This window comes from Mugil cephalus, chromosome 7, assembly GCF_022458985.1.
Source record: "Mugil cephalus isolate CIBA_MC_2020 chromosome 7, CIBA_Mcephalus_1.1, whole genome shotgun sequence".
Lineage (NCBI taxonomy): Eukaryota > Metazoa > Chordata > Actinopteri > Mugiliformes > Mugilidae > Mugil > Mugil cephalus.
The window spans coordinates 1664240-1677584 of NC_061776.1; the positions used below are offsets into that span (position 1 = coordinate 1664240).

At 42.4% G+C, this 13345-nt stretch overlaps 1 protein-coding gene across 1 annotated transcript; it reads left to right on the forward strand.

The window, feature by feature from the left end:
* The first annotated feature begins 7093 nt into the window (after window positions 1–7093).
* On the forward strand, window positions 7094–12382 carry ift57 (intraflagellar transport 57 homolog (Chlamydomonas)). The gene is made up of 11 exons (XM_047589974.1): window positions 7094–7619; window positions 8471–8645; window positions 9298–9416; window positions 9502–9592; window positions 9739–9807; window positions 10308–10430; window positions 10715–10786; window positions 10892–11023; window positions 11164–11226; window positions 11567–11633; window positions 11771–12382. Exons 1-11 carry the CDS (start codon window positions 7465–7467, stop codon window positions 11959–11961), a joined length of 1257 nt encoding a protein of 418 aa, XP_047445930.1. The 5' UTR covers window positions 7094–7464; the 3' UTR covers window positions 11962–12382.
* The last annotated feature ends 963 nt before the right edge of the window (window positions 12383–13345 follow it).

Below are 13345 nucleotides of genomic sequence, written 5' to 3' on the forward strand. Positions count from 1 at the left end.
CACGTGACTTCTGTTTTCTTTCCTTCCTGATAATTAACACCTTTTTTTTTGGGAGTAATCAGGTCTCTGAAGAGAAGAGACAAGCAATCAGCAATCAGCAGATCTAGGACACATCAGCGAGCGATTAGTCAATTCAAACTCCAATTAGAGTTAAACTAAAGACACTGATTATTTACTGTTGTTTGTAGAAAAGTCCTGAGCTCTTGCAGCCAGACTGGGATCTTATGTGGTGTCTCTCCATCTGGATTTTATCGCCAGAAGCGAGAAATTTCTTTTCGATAATAGAATGGTGTCCTATTCTGTCATTGGTCAGAAATCGAAAGTGGGCGTGGCTGATGGGGAAAGCTAGCAGCCACTCTGTGATTATTATGTATTCTTCTTATTCTTATTTCTATATTATTTATTGTTATTATTTTCATCCAGAAATAATAAGAAAAGTGCTTCTTGTCATCCATCTCCCACAATGCTTAGCGCCTGTGACATATGCTGCAGGGGGAGGGGCCTATTAGGACTTTGGCACTTGAATTTCTCGTTCAAATAACTGCAGCAAACTTTGTTCTTGCTCACCTCAAGAACAAGAACAAATTTCTGTCATCTCTCTCAGAGCTTTACTCCGCATTAGGCCCCGCCCACATTGACCTGATTGGGGCGGGGCATTATCAGTTCCCATCAGAGAGACTCCAGATCAACTTACCACCATAAAAAAATATAGTAGGTGGAGCAAGTCCAGGCTATGGAAGCCTCCATGTTCTTCTTTAATGTCATGAACCTTTGTAGAAAACCTTCGTATAAACACAGGAAGTCAAAAAGAAATGCAGAAATTCTAAGTGCACAATGACGCACTTAGAATTTCTGCTGAAACTCCCAGGGTGGAGGCACTCAGGTGGTGTCCTCACCTTGAATGATCTTCTTAGGAATTTTATGTATAGTTTGAAAAAATTTAAAATGAAATTACTAAAGCTCTAGCCATGACAGCAGTACCACGTACTTCTGTGTTTGTACGTCTATAAGGCACTGATAGTTTTATTCTTCTTGATTTATTTCATTTTCTTTCTCTGGCTGTTTGTGTTTGTCTCTTGTAATATATTTTATATGGACCGATCAGAGTCTGAAATAAAAATTAATGATGATTAACCCTGTAAGAGAGTGCACGCTCTCTTTCTTCGAAGTGTTTCTTGGAAATAAAATTATGGACAGAACAGTAATTAACAGAAATTATGGAAATCAAAAGGAGCATGATGATGCCCTTTGCACTTCCGACATTAAATTAACCGGTCGTTAGCTTCTAAATGCACCACTTCTCATGTCGTGACCACAAGCAGAAAGTAACGAAGGCAGCAGCAAATCAGAACGATTCCCACAACGTGAGAGCTGTAAAAAGAATTTTAAAAACAAGTCGAATGTACAATCCAACTGGAGAGTCTGGAGCAGGCATCAACCTCCGGGACTGAGCGATGAAGCCTGTGTGAAGTGTCAAAGACTTCAGTTCATCGAGTGGCCACTAGAGGCTCCCATGTTAAAAAGACCAACTTTACAGCATTATTAGACATGTTCACAGCCTGGTACAGAAAATGAGTTTGGTCTCAATCGTTTATTTCACTGTTCATGTACAGGAGATGCTTTTTATTTTAACTCATTTGTTAAATTAAGGGTGTTCCCATTTTGAGTGAGAGGTGGGTGGGCGGAGCTAACAGGCAGCGGAGAGTTATGTGGGCGGGTCTCGGTCTCTTTGGACCGTACTGATCAGATAATGGCTGCAAACTTGCAAGATGGAGCTGCCTCTGTTCTTAGGAAAACAGCATCAGTTTGGACCAACAAGAGGAAGTGGAGACACGTTGTCCATATTTATATACATTCTATGCTCCGAACTTTGATTTATACCACAGCCCTCATCATTACTGAGTAAAAAGAGGCAGGAAAAAAAAAAGTAGAAAATCAGACAAAAGTTTAAGACAAAGCTGTGGATTACAGCTTTTTAAATGACTGACTCTTGTGAGGATGTGTTCAAGTGCTGTTGCAATCTGCAGCCTCACCACTAGGTGTCACTGAAAGCCACACACTGGTCCTTTAATGTCCTCAAATTTAATCCAGACAGGAAACAGGATGTTACAGAACAAGTGAGGAGAAGGTGGAGAACAGGTAGCTGATAATGCTAATGCTAATGCTAATGCTAATGCCAGGTGAGTAGGTTCCAGAAACAAGAACGTCAGCTGTAGTCGTCCAACAAACAATCAGAGTGAAATAAATTTTAGCCATGGTAACATAACTAGGACTTATCTGCTCATCTCGATGATGAATACGCTCCCAGTTTTCAGCCAAATCATTTCTAATGGTTAAACATGTCTTTGCTGCACAGTAACTGTTTTGTTTTCTGCATAAACGTCACCAGATTGGCAGATCTGTAACTCGGAGCCACGCGGTGGTTGAGTCCCTCCAAAAAAAACAACAAAAAAAAAAAAAAACATAACTGTGATTTATTCCAGCGCTGCGGAGAGAAAGACATGGAGACGCCCGCTCGGCAGTGATTGCAGCCGGCTCCATCTGTTTGTTATGCATTAGCCGAGAAACAACTGAGCTCTTCAAGCAATCTGCTGCAGAGACGTGGCCTCGGGTGAAGAATTAAGACGCTTTCATTTTCTCCTTCAGAGTGTGAACACTTGAACAACTTGCAGAGATTTATCTCTTTTTTTGTGTGTGTGTTTTTTTTTTTTTCCTGAGGAGCTTCTCTGAGATGAACTTTGATATTATATTATTTATTTTCCGTGGCAGAGGGACAGCGGGACAGTGTCTCCTCAGCCGACCTGCAACAAAACAGACTGACGTAGAATATTCTGCAGCATCTCGTTACTACTTTGCTTCGTCTTCTCATCCTTTTTTCTTCTTGTTCTGCTTCTGTTCATCCTCCTCCACCTTCTTCTTCTTCTTCTCTTTTATTTCCAGGAGATGTGATGCTCCTCATCCTCCCCACTCTTCTACAGTGATTGATGTTTTGACGTAAACTCGTGCATCCGATCACATCCTTTGATTCGGTCTCCATGGAAACGGCTCATCTCGCTGAGGAAACACTGAACGTCTCAAACAGCTGCCGTTGACGTTTCGTGATTCGTGGGTAAATATGAAAAGAGGGAATTACATTTTCTCCACAAGCGTATTTCTACCTCCGGTCATAATGTCACCTCTGGGCTTCCGTACGGTGAGAAAGTGTCTGGATGAGGCATCATTAGAAGTTTATACTCTGGTGTTTCCTAGTTGCAGCTCAGTGGACTGACTGGCTTCCCACTCAGAGACCCACTCCACTCAGTGTGTGGGAACTAATAGCTTTGCCTGTCAGTCAGCATTCAGGGAACATAACGACTCGTCACGCTGGGAAGGAAGGAAGGAGGGAAGGAAGGAAGGAAGGAAAGAAGGGTTTTTACCCTCCAAATATGACAAAAATCAGGGTTGACATTGAGAATGTCCAAGTGTTTCAGTGAGTGTCCTACAAAGGGTTAACCTATAAATAACAACTCCAAATTTCCAAGTTTCTCTTTGTTTTAGTGCAAATGAAAATGATTAAATGATTTGATGAACTCCCCTATAACAGAACATGTGTGAACCCAAGGAAAAGCAGCTACTCTTGCTGGAAACATTGCGTTTAACGTTTCCAGTGTAATCGGGCCGGACTAGACCCCAATCTGGGCCGTTTCTGGCCCTCGGGCCACATGTTTGACACCAATGCCTTAGCACAGATCTCCCAAACTGATGGAGAGATTAAGAAGGGACCCCCCACCTAATATATATGTTCTATATTAAACTCGGCCTAGTGCTGGTAATAAATATACATTATTATTATCATGTCGCATTTTATATTAAGCTATATAAGCTATATAAGCTTATCCCTTTATGAAATAAGTTGATGTCATGTTAATTTGTATTTAAATTAATTTAAATTTGTGGAGGAACATTAAAACGAAACAAACAAAACACTGCGGCCGCGCTGCAGTGCCTCCGCGGACCCCCTAGGGGTCACGGACCTCCTGTTGAAGACCTATGCTGATGCTGCAGCCGCTTAGCAGTGATGTTAGCACCTGGAAGCTAAACCTTTTTTATTTTCCTGTTTTTTTATTTGTCCTCAGTAGATTTTCCGCCGTTTTTTTTTCTCCGGACAGTGAAACCAAAACAAGCAGCTAAAAGAGGCTAAAGTTCACCGCCTCGTTTAACAAGCCGTTCGTTATCGGAGCTTTAATTGAAGCCTGACTGGGAGCGTTATCTCCCCCCCCACCACACATATCCTATCACCGGGGCAGAGCTGTGGAGACGTCGCCTCTCTCCCCTTTTAGAAAGTATCCGGTGAAATAACGACGCTCAGATAACAGTTATTTTTGTGAATATGGTCTTTGTGAATGACGCCCGGCAGGCAGATAAGCCCCCCCCCCCCCCCCCGGCCCTCAGGCGAGGACTCCTCATTACCACCTCGGTTAGGTTAAGCCGTGGATCCACCTCTGCCTCTCCTCCCAATTACCTCCCCGTCCAACTCAGGTAAAGCCAGAGAAGGAGGCCACACTCCGTCTGTCCGTCCGTCCGTCCGTCTGTGGAGGCCTCGTAATCAGAGCTGAAGCTGAGTTTGCTTTCCCTGCAGGTTGTTTAGAGTCGGGAGGAGATTCATTAGCAGCTGTGCAGCCTCCATGTGAACGGTGGCAATTAAGTCCTCAGCTTAATCCTCCACGTTGACACTTAATCTAAGGCGGCGGGTTCAGCCTCCCAGACAATATTTCATTGATTAATCGTCACACTTGGCCTCAGACTCAGATATCTTTGGTTTTTATTGAACATTAACAAACTCCTAAACTTGATGATGCTTTCTGTGAAGCTTCTCAGTCATCAAGCTTTTAAACTGCAACTGGACGTGTAGAGTTTTGAGAAGACGTTTCATACGAGCAGCTTGTTCACTTATAAGAGCTTAGGAAGCTACTCGTACGGATGTTTATATTGCTCTTATCACACAATTAAATATTCACTGTATGAGTTTAGCTCAAAGCTAGCGGTTTCCTCCTGCTTCCCTAGCTTATGCTAAGCTACGCTATGCATGTTATCGACGACCCGCTCACATATAAAGAAACGTCAGATTATACGGTGCCGTGGAAGCTGTCAATCACCATGATGTCACATCCTGTCTTACAGCAACAAATAACAAAAGTTTGACTTTCGTGCACTTTCTTGTTGTAGTTTGGCCCAAGTCCCACCCACTAACACGGAGGGGGCGTGGCTTATATGACCTACACTTCAGGAGCTGTCATGGTGTCCACTTTTCCTGCAGTCTTTAACACTCACTTTAATACTCAATAGACTAAAGCACATTTTATAGACAGAGTTCTGCTCTTATAAATAATATATAACACTCCTGACAAATGTGAGCATTTAAGAATAAAATACGATGCTCGTTTTTTGTAGCACAGGCGCCTTCATTCTGTGGCTCATGATGTCATGGGGTTGATTCCCATAGAAGACAGTGAAAGACAGATGGTTTTAATCAGATGGTGAAAGATATATTTAGTAAAAAGTAAATAGACACCAGGTAGTGTTCTCGTCAAACTACCACTTCTTCCACTCTTAGTGGTTCCACGTCGTATCGGTTCTAAAGCATAACTTATAGGATTTATACGAGGCTCAGGATTTCTTTCCATTTCATCCTCGTCCGTTTCCAAAGTCTCCAAACATCTCTGTGGCGTATTCGATTACTTCACTTCAAAATGGAGACGCTCTAGAAGGTAAGTCAAGTGGAAATGGCCAAAAATAAACTTCTTAAATATTTGATTTTAGCAATTTTTTAGTAACTGACTTTAGCAAAGGTGTTATTTCACATACAGTTTGCAGTACAAGGAGCAATAAACATACGTTTCATTTCCCCTTTAAGGCAGAGTTCACTGTTTCTAGTATCTATCTAGTTCAAAACACTGATACTGACACTGACACCGTGAGATATTTTCCAAAAACTCCTCTTTATATATTGATGTGTGTGTGTGAGTGAGTCACACCCACGTCTCTGAGCGCTGTTGCCTCTTTGTATGATTTCATTCCTGGGCTTCGGACGAGCGGCTCGGATCGCAGAGCGTCATCATCGATGCATCGATGCAGCAGGCCTGTCAATCACAGCCGGTCGCCGGGGAGCTCCACCTGTGTGAGGCAGGCAGGGAGCAGCATGCAGATGAAACAAACACCCCCTCCCTCCACACACAGCACACTGCACCACAGGAGGCGTGAATTATTCACCAGCACATACACGCAGGTTAAAAACTGTGCAGCGCGCTTTGTTAAAGAAGGTCACGAGGTTGAACTGAGGTTGGATTTATATGCAAGAAATTCAAGGAGTGACAACGATATATGAGCATTTGATCCAGACGATTTTACAGTAAAGTTAACATCACTTAACCACGATTAATGCTTCAAATGGAAGGTGAAATTCACACATAATTTCCTTAATTGACACTTAGAGATTCCTGAGGACGTCTGTGAAGGTTCTCGGTCAACCAGGTATCCAGGTACATCCAAAGGGCGTTTTAAAAAAGGAAAGTGGATTTGTAGAATTTATAGAGAAGACATTTCTTCTGAGTAGCTCTATTATTGACCTATTTCTTGATTTATTAAGAAGGGAAGGGCTGAAATAAGTCCACTTCCTCCCACTCCATTTCCGATATGTAGAGGATGGTTTATTCAGTTTACGTTTACATTATTTTTATTTATTTTAAACTAACTAACAAACTAACTAACTAGCTTCTTCAGTTTTAAAGGACTGGTGGGGAATTTGAGGTTTAATTAGGAAACTCTGTGGGTAAAAACTCATCAGAAACTTGACTGCCTTTTTTTTTTTTACCCTTTTCTCAGAATGGAGCTTTTGTTGTATTTCACTGCTGTTGGGTCAAAACCCATTTATCTCATTGTAAAATAATAAAATATGTATTAAAAAAAAAAAGCTTGAGAACTTTGTTTTCTAATCGAGGAACATTTATTTAAGGCGACAAACAGATGTTTTCTCACTATTTATCCGGGAAAACAAATGTGCAGTCTGCGTGTAAGCTTTTAATTTGAACACAGGAAGGAAGAAGACGGCGGAAACCAAGACTTTTATTCCGAAGGTTCGACCGGAAATTGTTATTTTCTACTGTTCCAACTGCAGCGTAAAGCGGAGTGACTTTATTTGATTTAAATGACATACTTTTAAATTCAGACATGTCTCTGGCCTGTAGACATGCTACACGCTGATACAAAATCTGTTTTTGATGAAGCAGAAATGTAAATCTAAGTCTGAAACGCGACGTCGCTGGCGGCTAATGCTAGTTAGCTACGTAGCGCTCCTCGGTTGCCTGGCAACGGAGAGCAAGCCCCAGCTCACAGCTAGCGGCCTTAGCTGCTAACAAACTGATTTAATTTCTTATCCAAACGTTTTTATTTCGTCTTTTTTTTTTGTTTGGGAGGAGAGTAAACACTATGGCGGACGACGGTAGACGGGGAGAGGAGGAGGACCGCGGCCCCGGAGCGGCTCACCAGGTGTTTGTGGTGATGGAGTGTTTACTGGAAAAGTTAAAGGTTTTAAACTTTGAGGAGGAAGTTTTAGCCAAACACAACATGAAGAACCTGTCCAGGTGAGACACAAGCAGGTAGTCGTTCATCTGACGGCTTTAAAATAACATTTTATCATCTAATAACTGAGATCAAGCGGCGAGTCTGGCCAGTTCATCAGGTACACCTGTTTAACCTGTTTAACACCTGTTTAACCTGTTTATCACCTGTTTAACCTGTTTAACACCTGTTTAAACTTCCTTCCTTGGGTTTTGTCCATTCTCCATTCTTTGCTTCCTTCCTTCCTAACGTTTTTCGTAAAATTCCTTTTCTGCCTTCCTTCCTTCCTTCCTTCCTTCCTTCCTTCCTTTTGTCCTTCCTCCATGTCGTCCTTACTTCTGTCCTTCCTTCATTCTCTCTTCCTTTCTTTGCTTCCTTCATTCTTAGCGTTTTTCCTTCATCTACATTCCTTTCCATCTTTTTCTTTCTTTCCCTCCTTCCTCTCTTCCTTCCTTCCTTCCTTCCTTCCTAAGTTTTTCCTTCCTTCTCTAAAAACTTTTTTGAGGAGGAAGTTCTGACCAAACACAATGTGAATAAGTCCAGGTGAGGCCGGGAGAAAATGTCTTGTTGAAGCCAGAGGTCAAAGAAACTTTGGGAGTTTGGGAGATTCTCATCATTACGGACGTTCAACTGTGTGATGTTATTTGTGTCCATATGGACCAAACTCTTGGTTTAATCTGTGGCTCTGAATTAAGATAAAACAGGTTTATAACCCAGTACTAACTAACAAGCTGGACTATAAATAAAATCATGTAAAACCTGTTCATTGTTGGTGTGAAGCCAGAACCTTTCAGACGTCTTTATTTTAGTTCCAGTTAAAAATGAATAAATGGATCCATGTCTCTGATCTCGTCTCTCTGCTCTGCTTCCTCAGACATTACTTCGTGTCCAGCCCATACCTGGCGTCCAACCCTGGCGAGCAGTTCTACATGTTCACCATCATCGCGTCGTGGCTCATCAACGTGGCGGGGAGGCCGTTCACCGAGCCCCAGGAGTACGACGAGCCCAACGCCACCGTGGCCAACGTCCTGGCCGAGCTCAGGGCCTTCGTGAGTCGCACGGACGCAAAGACACGCACTCGTTCATCACTTACTGGGTTTTATCTTAGGGCTGTTTGCACGTCCAGAACAATAAATCTAGAGTAAAGTTAGTTTCACTGCAATAACATTAAAACACATCTAAAGCATGTTTTTATTTGAGAGTCAGATACGGATCTAATCATGTACTAAAAGCCAAGTAGTAAAACTAAAAGCTACGTGAACTAAGAAAAATCTTTTTGGTTCTTTAAACCTCAGTGATTTTCATGTTGGACGAATTATGGGTCCCATTAAAGACCAGATACTGACTCATCCATTCATCCACTGGTAGAAATGAGCCTGAATCAGACTAATCTGTTCATTAGTGACGAGACTTTAAAAGAGTCTGGACCTGGAGCTGAGAAATAAACTAAACTAGAACCTGAACCAGAATCTACTCAGGAAATGACATCACTCTGAGGATGGAAGCTTCCTTCCTTCCTTCCTTCCTTCCTTGTGCTCCTGGTTCTGGTCCAGTGGTAGGTAGAGATCCATACTGACCACATGGTGGCGCTGCTGCTGCTGACTGACACACAGACTGAGACCAGATCTCCAGTTAATGGAGACACATTTTAGTGACTGAGGACCAGGTGAGACTCCCATGTCTCCTCATCGTGTCTTCCAGGGAGTGAAGGTGGATTTCCCTCCGTCCAAACTGAAGTCGGGTTCAGGAGAGTTCGTCTGCTACGTGTTGGACCGACTGGCCGAGGAGGCTCTGAAGAGGAGGGGGTTCACCTTCAAGAGGTGCTGCAGAGTTTAGCTCCACGTTTGATCAAAATGAAACTATCGCTAGAGTTTCTGCTTCCTGTCCTGTTTCCTCTTCTTTCAGGCCAAACTACCCGGCAGAAAACCCAGAGGAAGAGTCTGTGGTGGAGGACGACGCAGAGCTCACGCTCAGTAAAGTAGAGGAGGAGATGATAGTAGGTCCCAGATATTTACCTTCATCCTAAACCTGTAAAATAAACTAAACTCCAACTTCACACCAAGAGCAATGAAAGTAAACACGTAGATTCATCAGTGACTTGAACACTTGATAAATATTAGTGGTGTTTCTGTGTGAACTCAGGAGGAGGCTGATGATGACGAGGAGAACGTGATGGACCTGGAGGCTCTGAAGCTACGAACCAGCCACAGTGTGAGCGTCGACTCGCTTTCCTCCATCTCTGTCTCCGTAGACTGTATATAAAGACGTCTCCTCGTCCTCTCACGGGTCAAACTCATGCTGTTTTCCTATTTACCGTCATGTGACTTTAGAGCCCGAGTCTGGTCACTACGGTCTGAGGGCGGAGCCACAATATCGAGGCCCCGCCCACACTTCCTCCAGACTCAGTCTTGTTTTCATTAAATTAGCACGACGCTCTACACACGATGGATTATATATTGGACTAATTTGTACAAATAGTTTTTACATCTCTCACGGTCCCGCCTCTCTCTGGAGCGGTTGGCATGGCAACTTATTTCTATAGCGTCACTAACTAGAATGAAACGTATATTTAAGGGGCGAAACTTGGGCTCCAGCCACCAGGGGGCGCTCTACTGACTCTGTTGTCGTTTGTCTTTACTTACGGTCTATGGTTTGAGCAGGAACTCGCCGTCCATCGATCCTGATTCCTGACTTTTGTCGTCTGTCCACAGGAAACTGAATCTTCCACCAAACCCGACGAGATCCTGGAGGCGACGGTGGACGCGGCCGAGTGGAACCTGGAGGTGGAGAGAGTCCTGCCTCAGCTCAAAGTCACCATCAGGACGGACAACAAGGTACGAGCTGGGTCCACAGTATTTTATCAGTCTGTTAATTATAACCGCACAACCCAGAGGTCCCTGAAGGCAACACTTTTTTTATGGGAATAATCACAAATACGAGGCATGAGTCCATTTTTAGCTTCAGATAGTGAATAAGTGGACGATAAAAGAGGAAACAGAGAGAGAACTGGTAGGAAGAAACTTTATGGAGACGACTTTATTTAGATGGTAAATAAGTGGAGACGGGGACAGTGAACGTTACGAGTCTCTGGTGGTGATTCTGAGTCTTGGTTCTGCAGGACTGGAGGATCCACGTGGACCAGATGCATCAGCACCGAGACGGGATCAAGTCCTCACTCAAAGAGGCCAAGGTCTGTGGACTCCTGGAGCCTTCCTTCCTTCCTTCCTTCCTTCCTTCTCTAAAATAAAGGAGACCTTAACGTGTGAGAGACCTTGGTTGTGGTGGTTTTCTGCAGAGCTACCTGGACAAGCTTCAGGAGGACATCGGTCGGACGCTGGAGAAAGTGAGCAGCAGAGAGAAGTACATCAACAACCAGCTGGAGCATCTGATCCAGGACTATCGCAGCGCTCAGGCTAAACTCAGCGAGGTAACACGGGCCTCATCAGACATCCAGGATTTATAATCAAATAAAATACAAAATATGTGTAAAAATCTAATTTATAATGTGCACGTATAAAAATTAATTCATTCATTAATGATCCATTATAATAAGTCTGTGTCTCTCAGGCTAAGGAGCGCTACCAACAGGCCAGTGGAGGAGTGACGGAGAGAACTCGAGTCCTGGCTGAGGTCAGTGAATGCATCACGCTACTGTTTTAATGAGTAATGAGAACAGACTAAATAAAGGGCTCAATATAAAACCAATAATATGTTAAAGATAAATACAGTAAAACTAGACAGAGGAGAGAAGGAAACATTAAAAATAAAAAATAAAAATCTGGTTTCAGGTCACATGGCGCCACCATGTGGCTGAAACACGTCACCACACGCTTCCTTCCTTCCTTCCTTTCCTTCCTTCTTTCCTTCCTCCCTCTCCTACGTAGACGTCAGCTGGTCCTGGTTCTGTTGTGTTATTATTATTATTATTATTTACTGTCTGTGTAATGTTTTAATCTGTGTGTGTTTTCAGGTCAGTGAGGAGCTGGAGAAGGTGAAGCAGGAGATGGAGGAGAAAGGAAGCAGCATGTCTGACGGAGGTGAAACTACCTGGTTATCACAAATCTAATGTCCTGTTGTAAACCTGGTCCTGGTGTAAACCTGGTCCTGGTGTAAACCTGGTCCTGTTGTAAACCTGGTCCCGTTGTAAACCTGGTCCCGTGTGCGTCCCCCTCAGCTCCGGTGGTGAAGATCAAGCAGAGTCTGACGAAGCTGAAGCAGGAGATCGTGCAGATGGACGTGAGGATCGGGGTGGTGGAGCACACGCTGCTTCAGGCCAAACTCAAGGAGAAGTCCAACATGACGCGGGACATGAACGCCACCAACATCCCGGAGAACGCCGCCCCCCCGACCGGAGCCTTCGCCTGAGGAACCCGTCACATCCAGACACATTCATCATCGTTAATCCTCCTTTAGTTCATGGTTTATTTATGGGAACGAATAATAAATTTTGATACAAGAGACAAAGTGTTTTTATTTGTTTCTGTTATTTTTTTGTTAAGATAAAACTTTCAGTTTTTTCAAGGAGATTTACTAAAGAAGAAACTCAACTAGAATCTTTCCTTCCTTCCTTCCTTCCTTCCTTCCTTCCTTCCTTCATATTTTGTCCAAACCTATATAAACATTTATCGTCATTTTTTTTATTTGTATCATTTAGTTTGTTTATCTGAACGAAAGAATAAATTCCAACACCTTTGATCCTAGATGATAAATAGCTGCTACAACAAGAAATATACATGTTTGTTTGCTTCTGTTTTGTTTCGAAGTTAAACTGTCGTGAGAAACCATGTTCACTTTGTGTTGTGAGACTTTTTGTCTCGTTTTGTTAATGAGGTTTAACCCACAAGTTTCAGTATAAGAGTCGGGTAAGTTCTGATTTATCAAGATACTTTTCAGTGTGAGACACATTTCATGATGGGGAAAACTTACATTTAATATTCTGTTTATATTTAATTAATAATATGTATGTATCAATTAGTTTTTAACTGCAACAGAAAAATAGATTATATTCTCATTGGTTGTTTGTTTTCTCACTCATATCTAACGTGTTTTACTTTATAATAGCTCAAACATAAACAATTAAAACACCTGTTAATGAACAATAGTATTTATATATAATTCATTAACATATCGTTAGCCTCGTGGCATAATTTCCGAAGTCTTACTGAACATTTTTCAAATAAAAAAAACAAGAATAAACTATTTTTTACTTAGCATACCATAACCCTAACCCTGCTGGAAATTAGCTTAATTAGCTAAAGCTGCGCTTTTTACTCCCACAGTTATTTAATAGGGACAATGAACTAATATGGTAATAATAATAAATAAACATCGTAGTCTTTTAAATTATTTTTTTTTATTGATATTAAAACAGTAAGTCAAGTAAATAAAGATGGACGATGGAGTAACTCCTCTAAAGCGAAGCCAAAGCTAGTAGAGCTCCCCCTGGTGACTGGAGGCTGCAGTGTAGGTCATTAGCTCCACCCCTCGACGTTAGTGGGCGGGACTTGGGCCAAACTAAATTTCACGCCAGATACTTTTTATTTTCAAGGATGGTTTGTGCCATTTTAAAGCGTTAATATAATGTCGATGCACGTTCAAGTGTCAAACGTTTTAGTTTAGTTTTTTGTCGCTATAGAAACAGGACGTGACATAATGGCGACCGCCAGTTGCCATGACGACCGCTCTGTAAAAATAAATAAATAAATCCAGTGTATAATCCACCGTTTCCGTGTAACTGGTGGAGGTAAAG